The sequence below is a fragment of the Rhipicephalus microplus genome, unplaced genomic scaffold, assembly GCF_043290135.1.
Source record: "Rhipicephalus microplus isolate Deutch F79 unplaced genomic scaffold, USDA_Rmic scaffold_147, whole genome shotgun sequence".
In the NCBI taxonomy this organism is placed as follows: Eukaryota; Metazoa; Arthropoda; class Arachnida; order Ixodida; family Ixodidae; genus Rhipicephalus; species Rhipicephalus microplus.
This window is the reverse complement of record NW_027464718.1, coordinates 34022-50269: the sequence shown is the minus strand read 5'-3', so window position 1 is coordinate 50269 and position 16248 is coordinate 34022. Positions and strand designations below refer to the sequence as shown.

General features: G+C 45.1%; 1 protein-coding gene across 1 annotated transcript; it reads right to left on the bottom strand.

Moving 5' to 3' along the window:
* Positions 1-7747: 7747 nt before the first annotated feature.
* Positions 7748-15167, bottom strand: LOC119185140 (uncharacterized). Its single transcript, XM_075885440.1, has 3 exons — positions 15010-15167; positions 8495-8629; positions 7748-7900 (listed from the first exon to the last, which is right to left on the bottom strand). Exons 1-3 carry the CDS (start codon positions 15148-15150, stop codon positions 7748-7750), a joined length of 429 nt encoding a protein of 142 aa, XP_075741555.1. The 5' UTR covers positions 15151-15167.
* Positions 15168-16248: the final 1081 nt, after the last annotated feature.

Sequence of the window (16248 nt, the reverse complement as noted above, 5' to 3'; positions counted from 1 at the left end):
CTGGATATACTGTCGAAGGAGCCTCCTTTTACGATCAAGCGAACACATACTGTTCTCTTTTGAATTATTTATTTTATTATATTTAATAGCACTTACGTTGATAAAAAATTATTTCTCTTGCATCATACGTTTGTTAGGCCTGCCTTTTATTGCATTTTATTAACGCTGGGCTATAGGTACTGTTGTGAAACTTCCAGACAGTCAATTATGAAATATTTTGTGTGCTTGTGTGGGCCATAAAACCTCCTGCGAATCATTTTGCGGCACACAAAACAATGTTAACACACGCGCTCAGTATTACCATTCTTATTGCATTTCTATAAGAGTATAAGTCCCGTGGAGTAAAAACGCTTTCACTTCCAGAGTCCCTCTTTAGAGGCTCAGCATACGAGTGCACATAACATGGCAGCAGCCTGGAAAGCATTGGTGTGTAGTAAATGAGCTGCCCTTAGCAAGTGTTCAGTTATAGTCCATATAAAATACTGTAGCGATGCTGAAGTACATGGACGAGTAAAACAAACGTACCATGTGTGAACTTGTGCCCACAACTTGAAGAGAATGTGGTAGCTAAACTGCGCGTCAGTCGGAACACGAAAAAAAGTCGGCTGTCTTCTTTTTTCTCTCCGCGTGAGGTCTGGGGCGTGGCACATACGAGCTGAATCCTGTCGGCAGCTCGTGCTATACGATGCTTTCTGCGCGTACATACCCTGTGCTCACCAGTGAAGGTGTGTTATTTGAACACGGGCAAGATGCCACGGCAATACTATGTATACGATTTGTGTAAGCCAACGAGAAAATGAAGCGCATTCTCTTAGTTACATTGAGCACATCCTTATTAGCAGTGGAGAATGATTGGCAACTTGCGGGATAATAGTCCACTTCATAACAAAGAAAGGAGGTCTACGCGCACCATCGCGTATACATGTTTTGTTAGAGCAATCGATTATCATGGCATATAGCAGGATAAATTGCAGAAACCACCTCGCCAATTCTTTATTTAACACCGAAGTCGACAAAGCATGACGTAAACGCACTGGCGCCCAAATAAAGCATTCAGCTTGACGTTTTATTATAAGTGCAAAAAAAAGGTAAATGCGTATATAAGGTAACGATAAAAACTCTTGAACAAGAGACGTTGGTGTCCGGTGTCTCCAAGCCTCTCAACAAAAGTAAATTTTCGACATTGACCAAATTTTGGTGACGGCGTTAGGGAAGGACACTTTTGGGAGTGTCATTCAACACTGATTGCACTTATATAAGCACAATTGTAAGGTTATTGCCTGGTTGTCCGTGTATTGTGCTCCCCACTTTGTTTCTCTCTGCATAATTTTCATTTTTCCACGCTCGTGGCCACAAGGTTATTGCCCCTATTCATTACACATTACCATGCTGTTATGAGTTGTTGTAGGGCCATACACTATCCAAAAATATAGCCTTGCGCAACCAGTAGAGTATTGCGTCCATCTTCTTTGCGTCGTATAACGAAATACTGAGACACTTAATGGCGAACGCCTCGAACTAAAGTTACATAATTATCGGGAACACGGCAAGCAAAAGCCAGCGAAGTGTGCACTCGTAGTGTACTATTGCTATCTCTACTGCGTTGCTGCAGCTGCATGTTAAGCTAACGCGCTTGTTGTAAATGTTAAGCTAATGGTGCTTGCTTATCATTTTGCTTCGCTCTGGCCCCGCCACAGCGCTCTACTGGCTAAGGTAGTCGGCTGCTGACCCGCAGGACGTGGGATATAATCATGGCTTCATCATCGAGCCCTTGGGCATCTCCCGTGGTATTGGTAAAGAAAGAAGATGGCTCGTGGCGTTTTGCGTTGATTATCACCACCTCAACAAAATTACTAAAAAAAGACGTGTATTCTCTACCACGCATTGGCGATGCCCTCGATTGCCTCCATGACGTCACCTTCTTTTCATCACTCGACCTCCGATCTGGCTACTGGCAAATTGCTGTAGATGATATGGGCCGAGAAAAGACCACCTTCGTTACCCCTGACGGTCTTTACGAATTCAAGGTCATGCTGTTCGGTCTCTGCAACCCTCCAGCGACCTTCGAGAGAATGATGGACACGCTCCTACAAAGATTTAAATGGTCGACATGTTTGTGTTACCTGGACGACGTGATCAATTTCTCAATTACCTTCGCAACCCACCTTGAACGCCTTTGGACCATTATATCCATATTTCGACGGGCAGGCCTGCAGCTCAATTCCTCCAAGTGCCACTTCGCTCTTCGTCAGATCACCGTGTTGGGTCACCTTGTTGACGCTGCCGGCGTACGACCACACCCGGTGAAAGTACGCGCTGTAACGAATTTCCCCGACCCACGCTCTTTCCACTATGTCCGCAGTTTTCTGGGCCTCCGCTCCTATTTTCGCCGGTTCGTGAAAAACTTTGCGGCACTCGCACGGCCACTCCCCGACCTTCTCAAACAAGACGTCTCATTTTGTTGGGGCCCTCTTCAAGCTGACGCATTTTATCAGCTAATCACCGCTCTAACAATACCTCATATTCTTGCACATTTCTACCCCGATGCTCGTATAAGAAGTACGAACAGACGCGAGTGGTCACGGAATTGGTGCAGTTATGGCGCAAATTCAGTGGGGCAACGACCATGTAATCGCGTATGCAAGCCGTTAGCTTTCAAAGTCTGAACGCAATTACTCTATAACAAAACGGGAATGTCTCGTTCTTGTCTGGACGGTTTCGAAATTCCATCCTCACTTGTATGGCCGCCCTTTCCGTGTCATAATAGATCACCACCCGCTGTGTTGGCGTTCTTCTCTGAAGGACCCCACTGGACGACTTGACCGTTGGGCATTACGCCTACAGGAGTATTCCTACTCGGTTGTTTACAAATCTGGACGTCTCCATTTGGATGCCGATTGCTTATACCTCTACCCTGTTGATCAGACCGACAAATCAGACATCGAGCCTGGCCTCAGCGTCATGTCAATGTCCTAGTTTCTTCAGACTGGTAATGAACAATGTCGTGATGCTTCCCTGCGACAACTTATTTACCGTCTAGAATCTGCTCCGAACGTCGTGTCGCTTCGCATGTACGTTTTCTGGAGTGGCACGCTGTACCGTGGTGTCCTCCAGCCAGATGGCCCTGAGCTCCTTCTTGTCGTGCTGAAACATTTGCGTTCAACCGTGCTGCACGAGCTTCACGACGAACCAACTTCTGGTCATCTGGATGTATCTCGGACGTACTAGCGTTTGCGTCGCCGCTTTTTTTGGCGTGGTCTCGCCAGGTCCGTTCGCCGTTACGTGTACTCCTGCAATAAATGCCAACATAGGAAGCGACCTACTGCGCCCGCGGCTGGACTTCTTCAACCGATCTCCATCCCAACCGAACCTTCCTTCTCGATCCTTTTCCTGAGTCGTATTCGGGCAACAAGTTGGTCGCCGTTGCCCTAGACTACGCAACTAGGTATGCCATCACTCGAGCACTCCCCACCAGCATCTCTACTGACGTTGCGGACTTTTTGCTTCACGATGTCATCCTACACCATGGCTCTCCTCGTCGATTACTCACGGATCGCGGCCGCGCATTTTTGTCCTGAGTGATCCACGATCTTCTGCGCTCTTCTCGACACAGCACAAGTTGACCACTTCCTACCATCTCCAAACAAATGGCCCTTACTGAACGCCTAAATCACACCCTCTTGGACATGCTCACGATGTGTCCTTCCACCATCGTGACTGGGACCTGGCGCTACCTCACATGACCTTCGCGTACAATTATTTGTGCCACGACACCACTGGTTTTCTACTCTTTTATTTCAACTATGGCCGTGATCCGACGTTACCACTCCAACCACTACAAACCCGTCAACCGATTATGCATGCGATGCTATTGCTCGTGCCGACGACGCACGTCAGATCGCCCGCTCTAGACTTTCGGCTTCACAAGCCACCCAGAAAGCTATCTACGACAGCCGGCATGTTGACTTTCGCTTCTCACCCGGTTCTCTCATTCTCCTGTGGTGCCCAGTTCGTCGAGTTGGCTTATCAAAGAAGTTGTCTCGCTACATGGGTACTTACCGTATCATGCGCCAGGAAACTAACGTCACCTATGATTTCATTCCTGCATCTGAGACCACAAGCCTGGCTGCAACCACACCCAGTGAATTTGTGCACGTCAGCAGGCTAAAACCTTACCACCTGCCTTCTGAAGACCGTAATTAATGTGCACTGAGACGGCGCTTTTACCGCCGGGGTAAAAGAAGACGACAAAGAGGAAGTCGTCTGTCGGTTGTGCGTGCTGTCCTCAATTTTAGTCGATGCTATACGCATCAGTGTCAACATAGATTTTTAAATAGATTTGCCTCGTGTCATTTTTACGTAACAATAATACTTCATTGTCAATTTTGTATTTTTTCACCTTTTCGTAATAATGCCGTCCAGTATGAACGGTTATGACCAAGTAGGTTGAATCAAAGCTGGTATACATGACGTTTGTTAGGTGCCACTCAGGGGCAGAAAACAAGCCCAGGCAAGTCCCAAAACAAGCCGCGGCGCCTTGTTTCGTTTGCTGCCACGACGTCAGAGTTTGTTTACGCTCGCTGTCCCAGCGTATGATTTTGCAATCTTCGGGCAGCTTCGGGTTGTCTCGGGCTCCCCACCCACGTGACCACTACGCTGTTTCCTACCCCCATCAGAACTAGCTGGCTGACGTTTGGCCAGCTCTGGCTGCCAGAAAGCTGCCGGGGCCTGAAAATGTAAGAGACCCACTGGCTCCTGCGCCCAGCTGCTCGAGTACGCACTTTTCGTCCGCGAACATGGCACACTGGCAACAGTTTTTTTAATTACATGCGTAGAAAACAAAGAAGCTGCACGCTGCAAATTTTGCTCCGAAATCGTACATGCTGTAGTCAGTGTATCGTCGAATTTGTTTTGGCACCTCAGAAGAAAGCCCGAGCATGAGTATACGCCACCAGAGAAAGGGCTGGGAAACCAGCCGAAGATAACGTTCGCCTTGACCGCTGGCTGCAGCTCCGTGCCTGCCCATCAAAAAGCTGCAGTTGACGACGCCATGCTGAACATGATTTGCACAGACATGGACCCTCAAGCCACAGGATCGAATGTCGGCCACAACGGCCACAATTTCGATGGAGTTGAAGATGCTTGAGGGTCATGTGCTTAGATTTAGGTGCATGCAAAGAACCCCAGGTGCTCGAAATTTCCAAAGTCCTTTACTTATCTATCATGCATAGTCATATGGTGGTTTTGGGACGTTAAAGCTCAATAACAATTATTGAAGTCAGAGATCACTGCGCATTCTCTGGCTGCACTTTTAGTTGACCAGAGCCAAGCCATAGCCAAGAGTAGCGTGATGTAAAAGTATGAACGATCCGCTTATTTGTAAAAGAGAAACCGAGGGATAAGTTAGGGTGCAAACAAGTGTATTATAGCGGCAGATACTGAAGGAAGAAACAAGATACTCGTGCACTTTGGTTTCTAATGATACTCTGAGTACAGCCTGAACTTTATCCCATCAGCAGCTTAGTACCCGACAGACTTAAGTAACCTCTGCGACAAAGGAAGAGATTGCATACCTACCTGCACACAGGCGAACACAACTTCTCACCCCATTCATAGTTGCGAGGTACGCTTGACAAGCGAGACAGCTGCGTTTCAGTGTTGCGTATTCGATGCAAAGGCACAAGGTGCCCGAGCGGTGCACTGTTCCAACTAATACAAGAAGATTTTAAGGGTTTTGCTCTGTCTTCAAGCATATCGTAGTTTTTTTCATATTCATGATCACTCCACACCTGGTAAGACTGTTTGGTCTTCTTGACCACTAACATCGTCAGCAGAAAAATATGCTATGCCTTCACTTTTGTATTAACACATTTAAGCTTACACGTTGTTAAGGCATCACCATTCCTTTGAAAATGCTGATCATGCAAATACTATACGTAGCCAACTGCCCTACAGGAATTAGCAGGTTAGGGTATTGCACGAGGTATGTCACCAAGCGACTAGCCCAAGACCTTTGTAACGTGTTTTGCATTCCTATGCAAATTCGAAAACATCTACTATACTTCATAGATTCCCGGAGTGGATTCGCAATATCTTTCCCATTCCAAGGCGTATATATCCGTTCAGCCGGAATAAATGCTGGAAAGCATATACAGCGCTAACAAAGATGGATGTAAGAGAGACGACAAAACAATGCGCTTAATATGTTAGCTCTCAGTATGTTTTCGAGGTACGTTTACCAAAATGCCCAAAGTATGGCACTGCTAGAAGTTTTTTTTGCATTTTTTAATCGAATGACGTCGATGGGTCATTTTTCTCAACTGAATAAAACTGTAAAGATGTCTTTCCAAAGTTGAGGAATTACGAGAATGGAATTGAACAGCCCGGCCATGGGCATTTGAGACGTGGGGCGGAATGGGCAAATTTTTTTTTAATTTCGGAGAATTTAAAGGAATGAAAGTGCGGCAACTTCTCATTCCCCGAAATGAAATTGGAATGTAATGGAGGCGCCCTTTCCACAACACTGTGTAACTATGGCAGAGCATAAAGCCGTCTCGTTTGCTTTACAATTGACGAGCCCATGTTGAAAAAAAAAACTGCTTGAGCCCTATCAAGCAAATAACGGCATTCAGGTCACATGTTGTACACATTAGCTCGTAGCCATCACCTGTGTGTTGGGAAAACCTGGTTAACGATTTAAAGTACGTGGTGCCCTACTACGGGAGAGCTGAAAGCCATGTGTTTAGAATCCGTGGTTAACGATTTAGAGTACTCGGTGTATTCTACTAAGAAATAGCTGAAAGCCGTCCCGTGGGCCTCACGCCTAATGCGACCATAACCAAGTACTCCTGACTGTACACGAGAGAACTTGCTGAAAGATGTATCCGTACGACTGAAGAAAACATTCGCGCATGTTTAAAACAGCCACTTCAACCGTTCTCACATAGCAAGGAACCATTCTATGAGGATTTATTATTTATTGTGGTGACTTTATGGCCTTAATCATAGCTTTTAGTGGATTTCCGTAGTAGTTGATATGATTCATACATACTCTGATAACGCGAAATTCGTAAAGAAAAATTAACGCCACCAGAAAGCCATGAACTGCGCCACTCGGCAGTTTGAGACATGCTACTTTTTCTTACTGAACTCATACTTCTCCTAAATGAGGGAATGGTATTGCTCTCTACACCTATGTTGCCATACTTTCAGCGACAATCTTTACTTCTGACGAGAGGCACACGCGTTGTGACATTGGTTTCAGATGCCTTGTTCTAGTCAAGAGAATCATACAATTCCTGTCTTCTATTGCACGTGGCTATGTCGACGAGGATAACGTCTGAAGCGTGATGCCGCTAATGCCGCATTGAAAATCTGGCGATTTTCTGTGAGACAAGGAAAAGTGAAGGTGTTCAACACCTACATTCTTCAACAACATCAACAGCGCGACATGTCCTACCCCACACGAAGAAAACGCGTTTGTGTTACAATCTAAGTAGGTTGTACGCATGGTGTATATTTTTGCCGAAGATAGCGTGGAAAGCCCAAGCGTTTGTCGCACGTGGTGTGATAAAAATATGAATATTACTTACGTGAAGTCACATCTCTATTATTTGATTGTTCTTACTGTCTTCCCGAAGCTTATATTTTTATGCAATCCGAATAAATGTAACATATTCGATGATTGAAGAGAAATTCGAAACACGAAGTCCTGCCACTAATGTCGCTTGCTTCGATTCTTCTGTGTTCAGTAATGAGGCGCCTGATTGCGCGAGGCTAGGCTGGTGCTGTTGAGTGCCCTGACCGCTGGCGATATGTAGAAGATATACTGGGCGGTCGTGTTCATTGAGATGATCAGCGTGGATAGCAGAGCCGTCTTCATGACCAAGCCTGCGAGCACCTGCGCCACGATGTTTCGTCGTCAAAGTCTGGCCTTTTGTAAGAATACAATAGGAAGCAGTATAGACACACGTTTCTATTTCTAAGAATGCAACACGCTCAAATGATGAAAACGGAAGACAAGATTACACACGTTTTCATAAGATAGCGTGTTGTCTGGAAAATTTGTACTCAGTTTTTTTCTTTTTAGCGCAAGGCATTAACCACTGAGCCGCCGAGGAGCACGTCTCAGTTTTTTTTTGGTAATGATCTTAAATGAACGCATTCTTAGGTAAACTATTGGGTTATGCGGTGATTTAAAAATTACAATGAAGTTGCTCAGACAGACAGAGGTTAACGAAACAGTATTGCACAAAGCGCTCTTTTTCGTTCACCTAAGAATGTGTGAATGTCTGTTTCATCGCGAATAATGCATTCTGCGTATAATCTAAGCTTTTATGTGAACCGATTCGCCTCGGTCACCGCTTTACTGACAGAGTTCCTAGGGAGAACAAATCGAACATTCACGAGGTAACTCCATTCATTGTTCTGTTCACATTATATTCGTCCGGCTCGCAAATGCCCTTGACTGCACAGTGATCATGTTGATACCCACCAGGTGTCGCAAGGGCACTTCGGCGACCTCGTGAAGAATCACCAGGGGAAGCGTGATGGGCATGATCAGGTTGGACGACGCTGCCACGACCACAGGTATCGCGTAGTAGATGGGATGCATGCGCGTACTCACAGCCTGCGCCGACAAGATCGCTACGTCTCTGAAGTGGTCGCAGTGAAAGAATCACTTCATGCTTTACGAGGGTCATTTCATAACACGAAAGTCGCTTGATGATGTTGGTGATCACACTGTACTAAATACGTCCGTAGACAAAGGCGTGTGAAGCGTTTACCTTCAGAAGGCGAGGGTTCATCGCAGACTCCCCCCGGCCATATTATGACGATGTATGGGGCTATCTTTGCACCCCCCCTCTTGAGTAATTACCCCCCTCTTGCCTCCCCGCGTTCTATGCGCATGACAACGTATGTAGCGGACCCCGATATACCTATTCTAAACAAGATGTGCGCACAGTACCGTTCACTGTTGAAAGGAACATTTGAATGAGCAATCTTCATGTTGCTGAATGCTTAACTGCCAGTTAACTTAGAATATACTTCGCACATGGCACTAATCTGTGTAAAATATTTGTAACTGTAAACCACCAGTAGTATTATACGAATATAGGCCGCTATGCTTTTGCAAGAAAGCGAATTCTGCACATGTTCTGTACGCAAGTGTTTTGTTTAGCAGTGGACGAGTCTGTACAAGTGCTGTCGAAGGTCTAGTGCAGACTCAGCTTTGTGTTCTGGTCAGTACGTGTCCCATATCACGGATTAACCTTATATAGTATAGACTACGAAGTGAAACACTTCACTTCTACTTTATTTCGCTCTGAACCATTTTGATGTCACAAAACAAGCACAGTTCAAGAAAGCGCGCGAAATAGCATCATGAAAAATGGCGGTTACTAAACAATTCATTGGACGACTATTTTTCAGTCAGCTGGTTAATCAACACGGCAATCAAGAGTGTAGAGACTGATGTAGCAAGGACGCGAGTGTTATGGCAGAATATATCACATTCGGCCCATAATATATGGAAAGAGACACAGTAAAGAGCACAACACGACAAATGTCTAACTTTGATCGGACTGAGGGACAGTATAATGCATAAATGGCGGCTCTTGCGCCGACACAGACGCATCGGCTTTGATCCGTCAAGTACTCTTTGTCCCTAAAGAGGACAGTGAGATTTTGTAGTTTAAAGAGACACTAAAAAGGAACGATCACTTAGTTCCGATTAGGACTCCACTCTGAAAATTCTAATGCCATATATTTTTCTATCTTAAGTTCATTATTAGCGGAGAAGTTTAAGGTTGAAGAATAATCTTTTAAATTTGTCCGAACATATCCGCGCGTGACGTCAGAATTGAAAAAAGTATATTCGATATTTTCGTGGCATTGGCTCTACGAAATATTCTAAACTAAGTATGCTCACTCTATGACACCCAGATATTACAGTTATATAGAATGAAAAACGTCTTTTCGTTTTATCGATTTCAAGCTGTGTAGGACCCAGTAGACATCTTCAAACTTTCTTACGTCATGATGTTTGGTGCACCATTGACGGTTGACAACTTTATTTTTCCGCCAGATAAGACGGCTTCGTATACACTCTTCATGCCTACACACAGGCACACATGCACACGTGTGCATGTACATGTGTGCATGTGTGCGCACATGTGCATGTGTGCCTGTAGGCATGTGTGCCTACAGGTACACATGCCTGTAGGCACACATGCCTACAGGTGACGGGGGCTGGCACCTTCGCGATTACAAGCATACGATGACGTTCCGACTCCTCGCTGCTTCTTCTGCCAGGCTTGGCTTGTTGCTGTGAAGCAGGGCCCTCGCTCTGCAGCAGGGCTTCCCAGGCTTCTCTACAATTTATATTGTAGAGGGTCCCTCTCGCCCCACAGTGCTTTCATCTATATCGTTTTGCCCATCGTCCTTCTAATCATGGTATGCCCAGACCGGGTTTACGTAATTGCCATCTTGCAGGCGCCGCCATGCGATCAGCCTCTCTACTGTTCAGGTTTTTATCTTGTACCAACTTCGCTCTCTGAAGTAGCCGATAATGTTCAAAGATTTCAGTCTAACTTTGTAGGCTCTCGTGCATGTTGTGGCAGTCGGGTGACTCCACAGTGACCCGAAAGTAGAGGGCTCGGGCTAACTCGGGGGTCACCTCTTTGCCAGGCGCGCACGTGTGTGCTGGAGTCGACATTAGGCTAATGTTTCTGTTTAGCTGTCTATACCAAACGAAACCCTTGCCGCTTCGGGCGAGATCCAATATTTACCGAAATTTCAGATGGCCGTTTTGGTATCGAAGATTATAATATGAGCTCCTGTTTCAACGCTAGCGAGCGCTATCGCAAGTTCTTCAGCCGTTATCGTATTGCGTCTTCTATAATGGTGGCGGCTTATACGGTGGCACCTTGGCCGTCGACTACCAAGGCGACTGCCGCGCCCTTTTGGCCACTTGCCGCATCCAACTTGACCCAATGCGTCTGATTAGAGTTTGTGCTCTCCTTTCTCCTCTTCTCTGCGTCATATATGGGATCAATGTTTTGAGGAAATGAGGGAAATATTTAGATTTTCTCGGTGTTTGGAACAGGAGTCTCAAGGTGATGTCGCCACCCGCATTTTCTTTTCGCGCGTTTTCTTGCTTACCAAGTTTCGTGTCGCGTTGACTGTAGTGTTTTCGGGATTGCGAAATTGTACTTTACTAACAAGGCGCAAAACAAGATTTTTCTTTTCAGTGTACCTTTACCTATTATTTACCGTCATTCAATTGTTATGGATGTCGACCACACCATACTACTCCAAAAAATGTTCCTTTTTTTTTCGTGTGAAGCTACAGCATAACGAAAAAGTCAAAGTACTTGGTGACTGTCGGTTATGAACCGTTTGTCAATTACGTCAAGCTGTATTTTTAACTGAGTTAATGATAATATTGTTCTTAGCAAGCAAAAAAGCAATAAGTGTTACAAATGGTGATGATGCAAAAACAACAATACCCGCATGATTTAGTGTCATAATTGCCGCAGTGGGGGGGGGGGGGGTTGCAGTCTCCTTTCCCGAGTATATTTCATGAATCATCAGTGGAGTGAATTCTATATACATCGCATGTTCTAACGTGCCCCTTTTTTATATGTAATAAGTCGTATAGTACAACGCAAATAATAAAGATTTCCTCTATATATAACTGTAAAAGAGAGTAACCAATATCATTTGTATACGAATAGGAAGCTACACCACGAGAGAGCAGGAAGCAACACCGAGCGAGTGGCAAATGCTTCAAGCTGACCTCCTCGCATCATGCCTTTGCGGCTCGTATCACACCAAATAGAAAAATTCTTCTGCTACAAAGTGGGGGCTCGCCACAATGTACAGTGTCTAACAAAAATTTCTCATGTGACCTGGTAAAACCCATTTAAGAAACAAATGACAAACAAAAAACACGTGGATTTTTTTTCTAATTTAAACGCTACTTTACCCTGACGACTCACCACAATTTCGCATTAGTTATTCATTGTCATGTGGCTGCACAGAAGCACCTCCTGTTCCCTACGCATGCCAGCAGATGCCGGGGAGATGCTGAGCAGACGACGCGGCACGGATGAATACATGTGTAGAGGCTAATTGGGCTGGTCATTGGCTAAGATGACTTGTGGCCTTGCCAGCACTGAAATAAACTTATGAGGTGGAGTATTGGTTGCACCCCATAGAGTTCCGAAAGCTAAATTTTGCCCGGTGACCTGAATAGCAGTCTTCAACTGTACTTGAAAGCGATATTTGAGGCTAAGAAACGTTCACATAGGTACCCATTATGAAAATGTTCATTGATTATGAAAATGTCCATTGATGTTGAAATTGTGGCACAAACTTCAAAAATAGGCAGTTATAGGCTTTGAAAACACTATAAAAACTCTTATTAACCTCTCAATCATGTTCGTGCATCATGGTGGCATGATAAGAACGCAGGAAACAAAACAGGCATTTCCTTATAATTTGGTCTGAAGTAACTATATTCTTAGTCATGTTAACTTGAGAGTAGCCAACACTCGCTACTACTAGCCGGCATTATTCTGCAATTACCCAGCAATATTCAAAAATTCTACTGAGATTTGACACGTTATTCCTGTACTGTAGCAAACGAGGGTTTCTAACTTGATAACAAAATTAAACTGAGTGAGATGTCACCGTTGACATGCCATCCCAATAGGGATAGTTACCGCAAGAACACCGAAAAGACATCGTCTTCAAGACTGCTTGAAATATATCTGCTTTAAGCTAGATGGTGTACCGCATGAATGGTGAGTGGTAGCAGCATGCGACTGAGTGATTCGTTGTTCATGGCCTCCGAGAGCAGCGCAGCCACCACGGCGAGAACGATTTGCACCGTGAGCGGAGATTGCTGCATCCAGGAAGACGGGCGCAAGGTCTTCGTCAGCGTGTTGTTGGCCTGCATCACGTTGGCACAGACAGCTTGAGAAACAACTAAAAAGTGGAGTGATGCACAAGCTAATAGCCGAGGTAGAACATCTAAAGACATTGCCTATCCTTAAAACCGCTAGCAACTTCTGAGAAAGTCCCACTTGCATGTTGCACAATACTACGAATCACGGTTAAACTGAAACTGATTGTCCCGCCAGACAAAACAGAGAAGACGAGACTCTGGGATCTAGATGAATTGAGAAAACCGACGTAATGAACTACGCGCAAAATGCGTCTTCGACCGGTGAGTCTAAAACTAGGAAAAAATCGCTCCCTCATTCGTTGGGAAGAAGGTGAGTATAAAATGCCCAACTCAATCGACACTTGAGCCGGCAACCGCCAAAGCTTGCCATACGCACCACTCATTTGTGGTCGCCACGGACCCCTCTTATTTGACGAAAAGTAGCCACCAGGCACATTCCGGGGAAGCGTGTTTTCTTTCTATTTCTTCTCTATTTGAATTGTCCCCGAAAAGTGCGCAGGTAGCAGGCCAATCCACGTAACCTGCAGGCCCAAGGGGTGTTAGCCGATTACATGATAACGAATGGGGTACGGAGTTCCAACAGATGTTTGGGAGTTCGCTGCTACGTTACATTTATAGTTACCAGAACCGCTGCCGGTTATCGGAGCGTGTACGCTCCGCAATTATTTGAATCAGATTTACCGGTCAGGGCATACAAATAATTTGGAGGAAGAGTTCAAAGCTAAGCCGGGTGCTGACGTATATTTTGGACGGCACATCCGTTCGATCATCGTCCTCTCTGCCGCTTCAAGCACGATCATGCATATGAGAATAATATATGATAACTAGTTGAGAACCTATAATGCAGGAACGTTCATTTAGAAGGACGCGTTGTTCAAAATGAAAGAGAACAGGTACTACATCACATTTGGCAACTCATTGTGCGTCTTGAGGATGAATACTCAGTTTAGAATGCACAAGAGTTCTGTGGAGCAGTAGAAAAGAAATAAGTCCTGCCTGGTTTCAAGCATCTGGATGTGCTGTGTTTCTAGTTATGTTCATCGGGCTTTGTGGCTGTGTTCTAGGACACATGGAACATCAGAATTGCTAGTGCATGCATATGCATGTGCCCATCAATAAGCCTTTGGAGATTACTTGCAAAATTCTGCGTCCATACGCTTTCAGGTGATGACTGATTTGCCTCTGCGCTGTTATTAACCGTATAACTCTGGTTTGCTTAATTGGTAAGCGACCATCCCCGGAAATTGTTGGAGCCTCGTTAGATCCTCGAACCAGGATGAATTTCTCTTTAACTTCCTTGTGACTTCGTGGTACTAACAGGTGGTTGTCAATTATACCAATAAATAAAAGGGTGCTTCAGGGCCCGTTGAAGCAGCTGTCATATAACATGAACATCGCATGTTGGTGGTTCACTTAACCAGCCGCATTTCTATGCGTAGAGTTAATGAAACGTCGTTGTCCTGTGTATTTTGGGTTAAAGCATCGGGCTTTGCTACCGGAGGATTCCACTTGCAAGTCTCGTCATCAAAATGCATTTTTTATTGCGAAAGAGCCGACGTATACGTCTTTCTAGGAGGCTTTCGTCTTTCAGGTATTGTTCGAAGGTGTGCTGATAATTTTTTTCGCAGTATCTGCTTCTCAGACTTTGAACTCGCCTTTGAGTATTTTACGGTTCTGCCCCGCCATATTAAAACTGCTAATGCGACCCCTTGGCCAACGTCATGAGTGCATGGGTTCTTTTTTCAAAGCAGTATCAAGCACTGTTGTGGCTCAGGCGTAGAATACTTACCTGCCACGCAGAACACTAGGGCTCTATTCCATGTGAAAGCTTTATTTTTTTTTCACTCATGGCTATCTCGTCGCGGCACTTTGACGTTAGTGCGTACACTGCTCTTCGAAGGGGGCTTCAACTTAAACACCTCAGGCTATCGCCTGAATAATAGCTTCAAGGAGTTACGTTTGATTATTACATCCATATCTGCAATGGCTTTCTAGGAGCTTTGGCTTTTGTGATTAAATAAGATATCGATACTTACCTCAATGATTTTGCTCAAGACCTGCACGGCTCCGAGCACCAGAACCACGTGCCATGGAAATCGGCTCCAGCAGTCGGTGGCATCTATTTCCTTTTCCGTCTGGCGCTGCTCGAACGCCACAGCTGACGTCACGACCACCATGCTGCACAGCACGCACAGCTGCGCGTCCCTTCCCAGACAGTCGGTGAAATTAGCGATAGAATAGACATTCTTTTTTTTACATGAGGTGGAATTTAATCTTGAGTTTTCTCGTTTAACAAAGAGCGCTAATAATGTACGAAGAAGTGTTTTACAAAGAGAGTGCTAGGGTCGACATGAGTTTCATGAACTAATTAATTTTTTGCGGTACGATACAGTTGGCATCTTCAGCTGTATCACGAGTCAGCAACGAGTCTTTTGGAACTAGCAGCCGTATGAGTTGTCTTACTAATGATCTCCGTTTAAGCAGCAGAGCTTTTCTACGGCTGGGCCTCACGACAACTGAGTTTCCACGTCACGTGCCAGGCTCCGGTTACCAAATATAACTTCCCACGGCGTTTATTTGCCTCAGTCGGGAACGAAGCTGTAGCCACACAAACGAAAAACAAGGCTCGAACTTGAAGAGTGCTTAATGTCTTACCGCAGTGAATGGTTCCCAGCCACACCCTTGATGACGTCTTTGTCGCGAATGAAGCGGCGATCACAACAGAAACAAAAGGTAATCGCAGCTCCACTATTTCTGCAGATTATACATTTCGTCAAACTGGCACCATTCGTTACTTCGTTCATGGCGTCGCAACCGAGCTAAGCTTTCAAGACTATCAGCTGCTCTTCTCAGCCCTTACCGCAATAGTCCCTACAATTCATCTTGATAACCACGAATAAATAATTACGCAGGGCCTAGCGGAGGTTATGGCTGCATATCACGTCATGGCGTGCTGGTTGTATAAACCCAAGGTGACGTTGTCTCCAGTGCTTTCATGATAAAAGCCTTCAAGTTTACCGAGCATTTTCTTGTGTCAAAAAAGATCTTTGAAATTGTACTAGCGTTAGCTATGTACGAAAAAAAATGGCACATCCCACATACAGGGGGAATCGGTGATATGCGAAGCATGAATTAGAAATGTTGATATGTCACTTTAAAATCAGCACAACGTTACGAGGTGGAGGTAAATGATGCTGTACATGACTTCTGTGTCATGCTTATCATGTTTGAATGTGTCGTTTACCTTCGTCATCTATTCACGTCACGTAATACCA

Bases quoted from the DNA above. Each gene is read 5' to 3' on its own strand.
- LOC119185140 (XM_075885440.1), bottom strand. From the start codon at position 15,150: ATGGTGGTCGTGACGTCAGCTGTGGCGTTCGAGCAGCGCCAGACGGAA. The intron at 8,630-15,009 runs GTAAGTATCGAT...TTGTCGGCGCAG, and splicing joins TCTTGAGCAAAATCATTGAG to GCTGTGAGTACGCGCATGCA. The intron at 7,901-8,494 runs GTGGGTATCAAC...ATCGTGGCGCAG, and splicing joins AAGTGCCCTTGCGACACCTG to GTGCTCGCAGGCTTGGTCAT.